Source organism: Suricata suricatta, chromosome 3, assembly GCF_006229205.1.
Source record: "Suricata suricatta isolate VVHF042 chromosome 3, meerkat_22Aug2017_6uvM2_HiC, whole genome shotgun sequence".
Taxonomy (NCBI): domain Eukaryota; kingdom Metazoa; phylum Chordata; class Mammalia; order Carnivora; family Herpestidae; genus Suricata; species Suricata suricatta.
In genome coordinates, this window is record NC_043702.1 from 147,002,137 (window position 1) to 147,015,834 (window position 13,698).

A 13,698-nucleotide genomic window follows, 5' to 3' on the forward strand; every position below is an offset into this window, starting at 1 on the left:
AAGACACAGCCGCGCTGCGCTGGCTGGTGGCCTCCCGCAGCCGCCTGGTGCGGACGCCCTCCCTGAAGGACAGCCCCGCGGGCCGCGCGCTCAGCAAGGCAGCCGTGTCCGAGGAGCTCAAGTCGTGGCACGAGCGCGCGCGCCTCCGCAGCGGCCGCCCGCACTCGCTGGACCGCCAGGGCGCTTTCCGTGTCCGGAGTCTGCCCGCCGGGCGAGAGGGCTTCGGGCGAGCCCCAACTCCCCGGACACAGGTACGGGCCGCTCGGGGGTCACGGGGCCTGCCAGCCGGGCAAGGGCAACGATTCTAGCGGGTCCGAGAGCAGAGAGGTGTGCCACTAGACCAGTGGCTGTGCAGCCCCCAGCTGGGAAGGACAGGCCACAGAACATTTCCTTTTGGCTTTGGAAGGCACTCGTGACCCCCCCCCCCTCGCCGCCGCGGCACCTCCCAATGTTGCCTCTCGGTCAAGAGCACTTACCCATCTATACTGGTGGAGGTAGTCCTAGAAGAGAGGGGAGATTCTTTTCCTCGCCACTCCGTAGAGACTCTGCAAAGCAGATAAGCCTCTTTTCATTCAGAAGCAGAAGTCTAAGCCGATTAACCCCCAGATTTCCTAATGTGAAGGCTCAGGACAAAGGGAGAGCCTGGATACGCGTTTGCAGAAGCCAGGACCTAGGACTGCCTGTGGGTCCTATCTCCTCTGACAGCCCTCCTGTCTCAGTGCTGAGAAGCAGTGTGGCTAACCGTTGAGTGCACAGACTCTGAAGCCAGGCTATGGGGGTTCAAATCTCAGCCCTGCTCCTTGAAAGTGACATTAATGATTGGATGACTATCTATCTCAGGGCCATGAACTTTAAATGAGTTGTTATGTGTAAAATCAGAATAGTGTAGAGTATGTACTAGTAAGTGGTATTTTTATGGGTCAGGGACCAGATGTAGCACTCTGATATGACGTAAGGCTGCCCACTCTGGTTTCAGTGACCCTGTTTCTTCGTTCTGGAAGTAAGGATAACACACAAGTCCTGTGTTCTCTCTCCCTGGCATGGAGGGCTCTGCAGGCTCCAGTAGTTACCAACAGGCTGCTTCTTTGAGACCCAAGAATCCTGGCAGGCCCAGCTGCATGTCCCTCCCCCACCCACCAGTCTCTGGGCTGCAGCTGGCATCCTGGCCTGGCAGTGGCCTGGCCACGGCCTGGCCTGGGTCCCAGGCCACACCCTCCAGCTGACATGCTTTTGCTTTTCCCTTCTTGCCAGCTTGGACCTGTCCTCAGCCCAGGCCCAGCCCATCCCAACCTGCTAGACAGGGAGAGTGACAAGAAATGAGCCCAGGAAATGCGGGGAGGAGGAGGTCAGGGCGCCTGGCACACCCCAAAGAAAGTGGAGTGGAAAATGGATAGAGGGTGATCATTAGGGGACAGAGAACCTCCTGGAAAGGCAGAGGCAGAGTGGCTGACCCATGTAGCTGCCAGTCAGTGTCCTTAAGGGAAAGGGATGGTGTGCCTGTGTTTACTGTTTGGATATTTCTACCTGGTTTGCTTACAAATCTCTCCTTTCTCCTTGACCCTGGCAGGTGACCACAGTGTACGTGCCCCGGAGATCGCCCGAAGGGGCCCCTGTGCAAGTCTTTGTGCCTGAAAATGGCGAGATTGTCAGCCAGGTGTAACCAAGGCCAGGTGTCACCGTGTGTCCTGAATCCTCGGCCTGGCTGCCAGAAAAGACTGTTTCACAGCAGGACTGGAGCCGAGACCTCCCGGCCTTGAGTGCCTTCTTCAGCTCCTTTACCCCGTCGCAGGTCGATGACCTGGAGCTGAGCCTTTTTTTTTTTTTTAATGTCTTTTGTTCAGAAACCCTGGCCTTAGGATTTATATTGTGATTTGTCCTCAAGATCCCTATAATATGATGATGCTTTATTCTTCAGAGCTTGGTCTACTGGACTTGAGGCCTTGCCTGACTGACAGCATTTGTCTCCTTCTGCAAGACAAGTGGCAGGGGACACATGGGGCAGAGAGGGCCACACTGGGATTCCTCACGCTCTTCTCTGGCTCAGAGCATGTGTCCGGAGAACAGCCCCTGTCTCACCCCCCCCCCCCATTTCCCAGCTGTCTGGGTTCTGTAGGGGTGCCTGGCAGGGGGAGAGTCTAACCCCTTTATAATGTGCTCTGTGATGCACACCAAGTGTAGGATAAAGATCATACATCCTGGTGGAGTGTTGTCTCTCTGGGCCCTGCTGTGTTCCTCACCCCGTAACCCCTCTCTGTATGGACCCCAGTCACTCACCATAGGCTCTCAGTGCCGTATGGGCTCCCACATCTACTCAGACCTCAGAGCCTTGAGAGAGACTTGACCAGATTGTAGCATCAGGAGATCTGGGCTGGGGGTTGGCCTGCGGTGGTGTTTGGTAGAGAAGAGCTCACGCTTTGACCACCTTCTCTGGGCCTCGTGAGAGCTTGTCACCCCACCCATTTCTCTGTCGTCTTTTCATTATAGTTCTAAAAAGGAAAACCGTTCAGATAGCTTCGGAAAGACAGCACTGTTGTGGCATATTCTCCAAGGAGGGGGCGGGGGTCCCTGCCCCTTCTACTCCTCGCCCAGCTGTGCTTCCGCTCTTGAGAGTGGATTGCCTTGAAAAAGGGCAAGTCCTTATTTTTGCAAATATGGGAATACTCACTCGTAAGGGCATTCATTAATTGTCCCATCTGCTGAGACTTGAGCAGGCCTGCACTGCCTGTGCAGAGACCATCCGATAGTCCCTGGGTTCTCGTCCCCGGGCCTTTGTGCCGCCTGGTCAGATCTCCTGCCTCAAGGAGAAAGCACAGAGCTGAGGCTCGGTGGGGTTAGGGACACAGAGGTCTGATTCTGCCCATGCAGATCCTTTCTCCTTCTGAGTGGCCTGGACTTGGACATAAACTACAAATACAACTTAAACCCCCAATGACTTTGATGCCGACCCCAAAGAAACACAGTTCTCCCCACCAGACAGAAAGCAGTGTAGCCAACTGCACAAGGGTGCCAAGGGAGGTGGCCTGTCAGAGGAATCTGGGGGAGAGGAGAGCCTGAGGGGAAGCACCTGCATTTCTGTCACTGCCCTCTTACCACATCCTGCAGCTCCCTCCTTTTTGGGTGGACCGTGGCCCCATTAGGTTCGAATGTCCTACTTTGTACGCTGTTTGCTTCCATTTTATCTTGAGGCCCTGTCCCTGGTGTGCAGCGATCTCCCCATGTCCTCCAGGGAGCCCAGAGCTCCCTAGGCTGAGCCAGGGGACATTGCAGCACTCCCCCGCTCCACACACACACACACACACACACACACACACACACACACACGAGCATCCTTTACGTTAACTTACTGGTCCTGTGTAATGCCTGGTGCAGTGGCGAAATGGCTGCGTACTTGGCTGCGGGTCTGGAACTGTGTGGGGTTTAGTGCCAAATATGTCAATAAAGTCTGTTCTTTGTGACTGGCCTGAGCTGATGAAGGGTTCTTCTGAGCAGAGGCTTTGCCCAGCCCCTCAAGATGCCTGCCCAGGGAGGCAGAGTTGCCTGGTCTCCGGAGGGTCTGGCCTGGTCCCTGGGCGGGGGGAGGGGGGATGGCTGGGGTGGTAGAGGGAGGCTCTCAGGTTCTCTGGTTCTCTGCATTCCTGGCAGGATGGAATGAGGAGCAGTCCCTGCCAGAGGCCCTTAGGTCTCCAGGGCCTGAGAAATTGGGCTCTGGGAGCCACTTTCTCAGTGGCAGGGGACTTCTGCTCCAGGAGGTCTGAAGACTCCCCCCCCCCCCCCCCCCCCCCCCCCGCCAGGCTAGGCAGTGGGGAGTGGGGCTAAGAGTCTCCTGTTCCTTGAAGCCATCGAGAAGCTCTGGACTGCCCAGAGCGGAGATTTCCATGAGAAGCTCCACAAAGCTGTACAACTTTCCTTAGGGTGGTGGAGAGGAGGACTTTTCCACAAGGGCTCCTCCCCCACATCTGGGCAGGATTGCCCACAGCCCCTCCTACCTGGGGACCAGGAAGTGGAGGTGGGAGGAGGGAAGCTCCAATTCAGACCATTTCCCTGCCTGCCCTGCAGGGGCCGCTACAGGACCCAGGAGCACAGCGCCCCCTGGAGCCACGATGCGCAGGAGAAGCGTGTGCCCTGGATCTGAGGTGCCTGTGTCAGGTAAAGGGGTCCCTGCCTGCCTGTCGCTCTCCACAGCACACAGTGAGCAGACAGCTACGTGTAGGGGTGACTCCAGCCTGGCCCTGGGTGCTGAGCCCTGGGGACCGTGGGAACCTGTGGGCTCCAGGGGCTTGGCTGTCTCAGGCCTGGGGGAGACTCCATTCTGGGTAGAGGTGGGGGGGGGGGTGGAGCGGTCTCCAGGGATCTCTGGAGGAGTGAGCCTCCTGTTCGTGGACCTAAGCATCTTCAACTTGACTGAATTGCTGATAACAGGGCGCTTGATTCTGTATCTAGACAATTGTGATGAGTTAGGCCCAGGGAAGCTAAGTGCTGGGGAGTTCCAAGGGGGCAACCAGTCAGAGAGGGAAGCTCCCCAGCCACAGGGCTGACGGAGAGGAGCTAACCCATGGGGAGACAACAGAAGGCAGGGACAGGCCCTGTGTTGAGGCTCTGCTAAGAACAGCTCATAATGGGAGACACAAGTTTGGGGATCCAAAGGTGCAGGGCAGAGGGAGAGCTGGGTCAGGCAGCTGTCTCCTGGTCACACGCAGGTTTTTCCGGGCAGCGTCAGGGGGCGGGGCAGATATTTAGGGGCTTTTAGCTCTCCTACCACAGGGCAGAATGGGATTATGATTTGGGGAATAGGGACAGAAGTCTCTGGTACAAGGGAGCTTTAGGGTTTTATTACTTTTTTTAGTGTTTATTTTTGAGAGAGAGCGAGGGAGGGAGGGGCAGAGAGGGGGAGACCGAAAATCCCAGGCAGGCTCCGCAAAGTCATTGCAGAGCCCAAGGAGGGGCTCGAACTCACGCACCAAACCTAACCGTGAGATCATGACCTGAGCCGCAATCAGGAGTCGGTCGCTTAACCCACAGAGCCAGCCAGGCACCCCAGGAGATTTAGGATTTTGGCAACAAGACTCCCAGAGGCAATTTGGCCCAGAGGCAGAGGGGTGGACATCACTGGTGACGATTCTGTGTTTTAGGCAGCAGTGATGTGGCCTCTGGGAGCCCACCTCTGAATTGTAAATTTGCCTCTGCAGGGAGCGCCCTGAATGGAAGACTTGTAGACAAGTCTGATGAGGCAAGACTCTTTCTGAGGGTCCGGTATCTTCCCATGGGGAGGGTAGGGGAGCTGATGGTGAGAAGGTGGCACTGGCATTGCTCAGCCAATTCCTTTTCTCATAAATGGCCTGCCTCCTGCAGCTTCACCTCTCTCATGTGGAGCATCCCCGGGAAGGAGCATCTAACACCTGCCCCGGCTACTGTTCGCCTCACCAGCCGCAGATGAATCCATATCCTCACCAGCAACAATCCAGCAGAATCACCGTTATGCAATCAACTCGCCAAGGCTCTCGGAATCCTAACTTCACAGGTGAGCAGCCAGCCCTGAACCGGGCTGTGTTTCAACTCATTGCAGTCCCAGAGGTGATGGTGACTGCCCAGCCCTTGCTCGAGATGTCACCTGATGGGCACGAGTCTACCCACTCCGGCTGCCCCCTTCACAGCCCTGGGCTCTGCAAACATGTCCATTGTCAGACCCGCCACGACCAGGAGCTGGTGAACAGGACCCTGGGGATTTGAATGAATGCTCAGCCAGCCCGCAGCTGTTCCGGGGAGCCGACTCCCATGCCCGCTGCCATGTGCCTCTCCAGGTCTAGCTATCTATTCTCCGCCCAACAGCCAGACTGAGCCTGTTAAACAAAAGGCAGACCGTACCACTCTTCTACTCAAAGCCTACCCAGGGCTTCCATCCCATTCAAGACCAAAGCCCTAGTCGTTACAGTAGTCCTTGCCATAGACCTTGCAAGGCCCTCATGACCTGTCCCATGACCACTCCGCTTCTGTCGCCTCCATTCTCTTTCCTCCTTCCACTCTAGGCACAGAGTCCTTGCTGTCCATGAGCGTGCCAGGCATGATCCTGCCTCTTGGCCTTTGCAGTTGCTGCTCCTTTGGCCTTGAATGCTCTTTCCCTAGATAGTATGGTTTGGTCCTCACTTAAAGGACTGGCCCTTCAAGACTACTCAAATTTAGTCAATGACATTTTCTCCGACCTCCGTGTACCTATACAAACCTATATGAGCAAATGCAAAAAGAATGCCTTTAGAACAATAGTAACAGTAGTTTCTGTGAACAAACTGCTTGGTATGTATGTAAGCTCTGCTTAGAAGAAAGCCTTTTCCATAGAAGGTGCTCAATAAATAGATGCCAAAGAGTGAATTTATTGATTTCCTGCTATGTGCCAGGGATTCTCCTAATATTTTACATGAATGAATGAATTCAGACCTCATAACAATAATACATACCATGATCATCATCCCCATGTGAAGATGACAGAACTGAAGCTGGGGACATTTAATTTGCCCCTTACATGCATTTATTCATTCATTTAATCCTTTCAACAGTAATAGTTATTATCATCTTTGCCATTGTACGGATGGGGACCTACAAGTTGAGAGCGTTTACTTTGCTGAAGCTCACAGGGCCCATAAAGTAGAAGAGCTGAGCTTGAACTGGAGCAGTTTGGGGTCTTGCTGCTGCACTGTGGCTTCTAGCCCCACCCCCAGCGTGCTCTGCTTGCCGGGCACTGTGACGGGGCTGGAACCCAGGTCTAGTTGCTTCTGTTGCTTCTGGCTCTAGCACTTCTACCATCTGCAGCCTCTTGATTCATACCTTCCTGACACCCCTGGGGGTGGATAGGCTCTGTTCTTAGCGTTGCCCCCCAGCCTCTGGGGCCCTACCAAGGGAGGCTTTCCCAGAGGCCTCTATGAGCCCAACTGACAAGGGAGGTTTCAAGGTTAGTTTGGGATTTCAAGGCCATTCACATTCAGGATTTCAAAGCCTGTCTAGGAGAGTTCCAGTAATTTGTGGTCACTGGGGGTGATTTAAAGGTCTCTCTCTCTCTCTCTCTTTTAATGTTTATTTATTTTTGAGAGAGAGAGAGAGACAGAGTGCAAGTCGGGGAAGGGTAGAGAGAGACACATACACACACAGAATCTGAAGCAGGCTCCAGGCTCTGAGATGTCAGCACAGTGCCCAACATGGGGCTCAAACTCACAGACTGAGATCATGACCTGAGCCGAAGTCCGATGCTCAACCGACTGAGCCACTCAGGCGCCCCTAAAGGTCTCTCTCTTTACAATCCTTTCTATAAATCCCTTCTCTATCTGGCCATTCATGAGGCAGACACCTGTCCACTGTCAGACCTGTCTCTGTGAGAAGCCAGGAGTCCTACCTGACTCCCCCATGACTGCCTCTCCACTTAGGCTTCAGAGGTCCACAGAGGCCCTAGGCCTGGAGAAGCTGGTTCTTGGAGCTGAGACACCCACCCAGGTCCTGATGGTTTTGAGCCTTCTTGGCAGAACACAGGGAGATAGGATGGCCCTGCTTTCTTATTCCATCTGAGATAATCAGCTAGCTTCCTCCCAACTATACCCCTTTGCAGGATTACGCCAGTCTGAAAGAGAAGCCTGTGAGTTCATTGTGGAATTTCTAGAACAAGGACGACCGGTAAGGGAATTGAGAGTGGAGGAGGACGTAGAAAAAAATGAGGACTCATGTTTCCTTGGGTCTTGGATACTAGCTCTGGTTTGAAAACCACCTGAAATTCAGCCCATTTTTGCCTTCTGACCTGGACAATTTGACCTGAAAGATCGTCCAAGTGGACCCCTAGCTCCACTGTCCCTAGAGGGTTAAGAGGGGGCCAGGACATTGATGAGCATCAGTCTAGGGGATGGGGGGAACTGTGTTGGGGAAATCAAGTGAGCTATCCATCCTGGCTGCTCTGAGGTCTGGACCGGGGGTGCGGGGCAGGGTCTGGGGTACAGGTTTTGGGTGCGGCCTACAGAAGCTAAGGGCTGAGGCCTGGCTTGCAGGGAAGACGTTTCTGTGTTATTTCCCCTAGTCCGAGTCGGAAAAACTGAAGTTCCTGAGGGCTGTGGAAACCGTGAGTGCCGCTGTTCATGCCCAGGCAGATGGCAATATGAATGATTACTTTCCTAAAACCATTCTGGCCAAGAAAATTGAGGTGAGAAAGACCCACGCTCTTCTGGGAGTTGGTCAGCCAGGGAGGAAGATGACCAAGTCCCAGAGCCAAGGGCTGGCATCTCTCTCCGAGAGAGATTCCTGTTTCTTCCTGGCTCTTTTAGGTATTAATCCTTGAAGAATCCACTGAGGTCTTGGTCAGCAGTGTGCGTCAGCAAGCCATGCTCTGCATCGTGGCTCTGAGGTTCCTTCCCTGTTGTTACCGCCCCTGAGCCCCTGGGTCCCTGATGCTGAGAATATGTGGGTTGGGAGGAAGAGCAAGGTTTGAGGACTTGAGTTTTGGGCTGTGGGTGGCAGGGGCCCCATGATTGCCGCCTCATCTACCAGCATCCTTGGGTGGTGGAGTTACCCCCAATTTCACTGTCAAAAGCCTATTAGGACATCCAGTGTAGGAAAGGCTCCCCAAAAGGCCAGGGACCTCCTTTCCTGGAAAGGAGGCCATTGGAAAGTGTTTGGGGGCCCAGATACCCATTGTTTGCTGTGCCTCAGAAGGGGCAGCAGAGAAGGTTCTACCACATGGCCCTAGAAGCATAATCCACCCTGTCACAGATATCCTCCAAACCTCCCTTGTCATTCCTCCTCTCTCATCCCAGCCAGGTGAATCCACCATTCTACTTATCCCAGAAACTGGATCTGGTGAATGCTGGCATCTCTAGCATGTTCTCTTTGCAGCTCAACATGCCTAGTCTAGACAGAAAGGAGAGAGCTAGTCTCTACCACCAGGTGAGCCCCACCTCCACCAGGAGGTCTACATGGGTGAAGACTTGTCTTCAGAGGCTTCCTGGGACCTCTTAGCTCCTGGGCCCTCGTGCTGCTCGAGGCCACCCCTCTGCCTCATCCTCACCCATCTCCCCAGGGACTGGCTCATGCTCCCACACTACTGTGTCCTCTCTGACTGCTTCTCTAGGAAGAGACAGTCTAATGATAAAACCCATACATTTTATGGAATAACTTAACCAACCAATGGCCTGCCAAATCTTCTCAAGAGTTTTCAGTTTTAAAATACAACTTTCCTCACTCTAACAGACTGGATCTCTAATGCTGAGAATATTGTGGGGGTTATATTTTTGGGGGAGAAGTGCCCAAAGCCTACATTTTACCATTTGGTTTTCAGTTGGGGCTGGTCTTGGTCCAGCCTTCAGTGAGGTCCAGAAAGGTCCACACTTGGGAAGATCGGAGCGTGGGAGCAGAGCTAGCCTGGCTCCCACTTTCTTCCTCCTGAGGTGGGATCTGAGGGACATGGGGGGGGCACCCAGGGAGCCACACTAGCACAGCGGCTGTCGGTTCACCTACACTCCATGCTTCCTACTCATCAGACGGTCCACGCCTTAGATGACATGTTACAAGCTCTTGTAATGGAGGGTATGGACCCCAGCATGCCCGTGCTGCAGAACTTCCTGGAGGTAAGTGGCTGGAGAAAAGAGGGAAACTGAAGCCCTATATTAAATCTGGTCTTTTGGGGGGCGCCTGGGTGGCTCAGTCAGTTGAGTGTCCGGCTTTGGCTCAGGTCATGATCTCACAGTTCGTGGGTTCAAGCCCCACGTTGGGCTCTGTGCTGACAGCTAGCTCAGAGCCTGGAGCCTGCTTCAGGTTCTGTATCTCCCTCTCTCTGACCCTCCCCTGCTTGTGCTGTCTCTCAAATATAAATAAAAAACATAAAAAAATGTAAATCTGGTCTTTTGGGAGGAACGATAAGGAATATGAGGATAGTCTGGGGGTCTTTTCGGCACAGAGGCCGTCGGTTCTCAAACTTAGCGAGCATCACGATTACTCAGAGACCACTTCCTGCATCTCCTTCTCACTGTCTTTAGAGCCTTTCAAATATTCTTAGTTATGATACATTGTCATCTCTTGGGATTGAATTTGAGCAGGGGACGTAGCCCAAAGTCACATGAAACAACTTTCATCAACAAGATGACAATTAATGAGGATAATATAATTTTGGGTAAAATGTTATGTGTGACTACAAACACAGAGACTGGATTGCCTGGATATCTTAAAAAAAAATTTCCTGGGCACTTGGTTGGCTCAATTGGTTAAATGTTCGACTTTGGCTTAGGTCACGATCTCATAGCTCACGAGCTGGAGTCCCACGTCAGGCACTATGCTGACATCCAGAGCCTGCTTCGAATTCTGTGTCCCCCCCCCCCACCGCCTTTCACCCACAAGTGCTCTGTCTCTCTGTCTCTGTCTCTCAAAAATAAATAAACATTAAAAGAAATTAAAAAAAAACTTCGATGAGGGCTGTATCTCGAGAGGAAACATATCCATATTGGAATTAGTGACCTGATTTTTGGGAAATGTATTCTTTCTGGCATGTTTGTTGAGAAACGTTTCTGTGTGGATACCTTCACTGTGAGTGGACTAGTAAATGCACCGTTATAATTTGAGTTCCCGGGAAATGGAAATGCTGAGCTTTGGTTCTCCATCAGGGCAGACTTCTCAGGAAATCCTCTTCTGGGGTCATTATCTAAAGATAAATGGTGCTCCCCAAAGGCACTCTGCTTGAGGCAGTTTCCAAAATTTCTTTTTTTAATTTATCTTGATAAATGAAATTACAATGAGAAAAATAATACATTATTGTATACAGCAAAATTTGGATTATATTTGCTACTTTGAGGTAATCCTGAAAACAAAAAAAATAAACAAATGTGGCTCTTTTAGACTTAATTTTTCCTACAAAATTATATGATTGCATAATCTTTCATGTATTTCACATTTGACTTTGCACCCTAGGATCGGGATGAGAGTTAATTTTGAAAAAAAATATTGAAGGTCTCTTTAGTTTTCCAAAGGGTTACTTTTTGTCTTTGTTTTATTTTTCATCTTTTTATTAAGGTATAATTTATGTATAGTATAATGCACCCTTCTGAGTACATATAGTTCTACTGGTTTTGACAAATGCAGTCATGTAGCCACTAGTATAATCAAGCTATGGAGCAGATCTACTAATGCCAAAAATCCCCCCCATGACTCTGTAGCTAACCCCTCTGCCCACCTACCTCCCGGCAATAGATGATCTATTTTCTGTCCCTATAGTTTTGCCTTTTCCAAAATGTCATACAAACAGAATCATATACTAAGAGCCTCTTGTGTCTGTCTTCTTTCATTTAGCACAGCATATCTGAGATTCATCCATGTTGTTACATATTTATCGGTAGTCTGTTCCTTTTTATTTTGTCATTGTCTCCATGGATCACGGTTTATGGACCCCTTCTCTAGTTGAGGAACATTTGGCTTGTTTCCAGTTTGGGGTGATTACAAATAAAGCTGCAATAAATATGTGCATTCAGGCTTTTGTATGAACTTAGATTCTTTCTTGCACTTGGCCAGATTCTAGGAGCAGGATTGCAGAATTGTATGGTATGTGTATATTTTACTGTTACAGGGAACTTCCAGAGTGTTTGCCAGAGTATCTGTATAATTCTGTGATCCCATCAGCAATGTACCAGAGTCACAGCCACACTGCACCCCTGCCAGCACGTGGTATTGGTAGTGTGTTTCATTAGTCATTCTTACGGGTGCACAGTGATGTCTCCTTGTGATTTTAACCCGCATTTCCCACTGACTAATGATGTTGAGCATCTCGTGTGGGTTTATTTTTTCTCTGTATATCTGCTTTGGTGAAGAGCCTATTCATACCTTTTGCCCATTTCTAAAAATTGGGTTATTATTGGGGTGCCTGGGTGGCTCGGTGGTTAAGCATCTGACTCATGGTTTTGGCTCAGGTCAGGGCATGATCTCACAGTTCGTGGATTCAAGCCCTGCGTTAGGCTTTGAGGTGACAGAGCAGAGCCTGCTTGGGATCTCTCTCCCTCTCTCTCTCTGACTCTTCCAGCCTTTCTCTCTCTCTCTCTCAAAAAATAAATGAATGTTAAACATTTTTTTAATTGAGTTATTATCTTATTTTTGAGTTTTGAGAGTTCTTTATCTATTCTGGATATAAGGCTTTTGTCAAACAGGTGAATTGCAGATGTTTTCTCCCATTCCGTGGTTTGCCTATTTATTCTCTTAACAGGGTCTTTCGAAAAGTCGGTATTTATTTTGATGAAGCCCAAATATATTAAGTCTTTCTTTTGTGGTTATACTTTTATTGTCTTACCTAAGAATTGTTTGTCTAACCTTAAGGTCTCAGATATGTTCTCCTATTTTCATCCTGGAAGTTGATAGTTGTAGGTTTTAGATCTATGCCTGTGATCAATTCTGAATTAAGATGTGTATGGGTGGCGGTTCATTTATTTCTATATTTATTCATTTCTTGCATCTGAATGTCCCTGATAGGATTTAATGTCCTGGCAGAAATGCCACCCTGGAGGGCACCTGTCCAGCAGCTATGCAAGCAGGACACGCTTTTCCAAAGGTTTGTGCCAAGCAGGACACAGGCCTCTCCCACCTGGTGGTGGCTCACCCTGTCTCACAGGGTCATTGGGAGGATAAAGTGAGTTATTATGCACAGAGTACTCATCTGCATGGTCACTAGGAGTATTATTACTATTAGTAATAGAAGTTAATGGTTCTGCATCTCATCTTTCAGAGACGACCCCCACCTTGGCCTGGGCTTAGCAGGAAAGGGTCTGTGCATTTGTACTGTGACGAGAACCCTTCTCTCCCCGGCATCTCGCCCCTCCCAGCTCTTCTGCTTTGCAATTCCTCCTCGTGCATCACTGTCTTTAACCATTTCTATAGGAAGAGTTTCAGAAGGTAATAAGTGAAGGGCCAAAGATACCCTTGCTTTGCCAAGTTCATGGAGCTTTGCCAAGTTCAAGGATCACAGACACGTGCTGCAGCTCCCCCCTGTTTGTCTTTTTGGTGTATGTGCTGCCAAAGCGAGCAGCTGTTTGTCTTTTCGGCAGTTAGAGATGTAGACTCAAGACAAGGAGGGATGTCTCCCATAGAAGGTGTTGGCGGTGTCTCTGTGCCGTCTTTCCAGATCATCTTGCCTTGGCTAACACTGTCAGAGAAAGCGCATGAACAGATCCGGGCCTTGGGCACCATTTCCCGGATGCTGAGGTTTATTTGCAATTTCCCTGAAGTGTCGGTGAGTGCCTGGGGTGGGAGGAAAGGCTGACCCAGTGGGCCTTGCCTCCCTGGGATGCTGACTGAGTCTGAGGCTCTGCATGGATTAACCAGAGCACTTTATTTATTTGTTTGTTTATTTAACCCTTTCTGCTTCCATGGGATACTGCCCTTAGCCTCATTAACTCTAACTGGCCAGACACATCTCAGTCTTGGTGAGGGGGGACTTGTTCTAGAGAGCTGGGATGGGTCCACGGCTTTCCATTGGCTAACGTATTTCAGGTGCCTGGCTGCCCCATTTCCCTGGGTGTCAGTTTAGAAGGTTCCCCACACCAGGACAAGAGCATGTAGTTGGTGGGGCGAGAGGCCACACGCAAGCAAATAACTTAGTGATGTAGGAAGAAAGGGAAGGTTGGAGGTGGATGACGGTCATGGTGGGGAGAAACTCCTTTTGGACAGTGGAGAGGTAACAGTTTCCTCTTCCTGGCAGCACAT

At 50.8% G+C, this 13,698-nt stretch overlaps 1 protein-coding gene across 2 annotated transcripts in view; it reads left to right on the forward strand.

The window, feature by feature from the left end:
* The window catches only part of INAVA (innate immunity activator), a 21,000-nt gene extending 17,547 nt beyond the window's left edge, over positions 1-3,453 (forward strand). The window contains exons 10-11 of one of the 2 annotated variants that reach the window (XM_029933138.1): positions 1-251; positions 1,568-3,453. The exon at positions 1-251 is cut by the window's left edge and continues 40 nt beyond it. In XM_029933138.1, the coding sequence (XP_029788998.1) occupies positions 1-251; positions 1,568-1,660 (344 nt within the window). In that variant the 3' untranslated portion in view covers positions 1,661-3,453. The remainder of the gene's footprint in view (positions 252-1,567) is intronic. The other variant, XM_029933140.1, reaches the window with a different exon arrangement.
* The last annotated feature ends 10,245 nt before the right edge of the window (positions 3,454-13,698 follow it).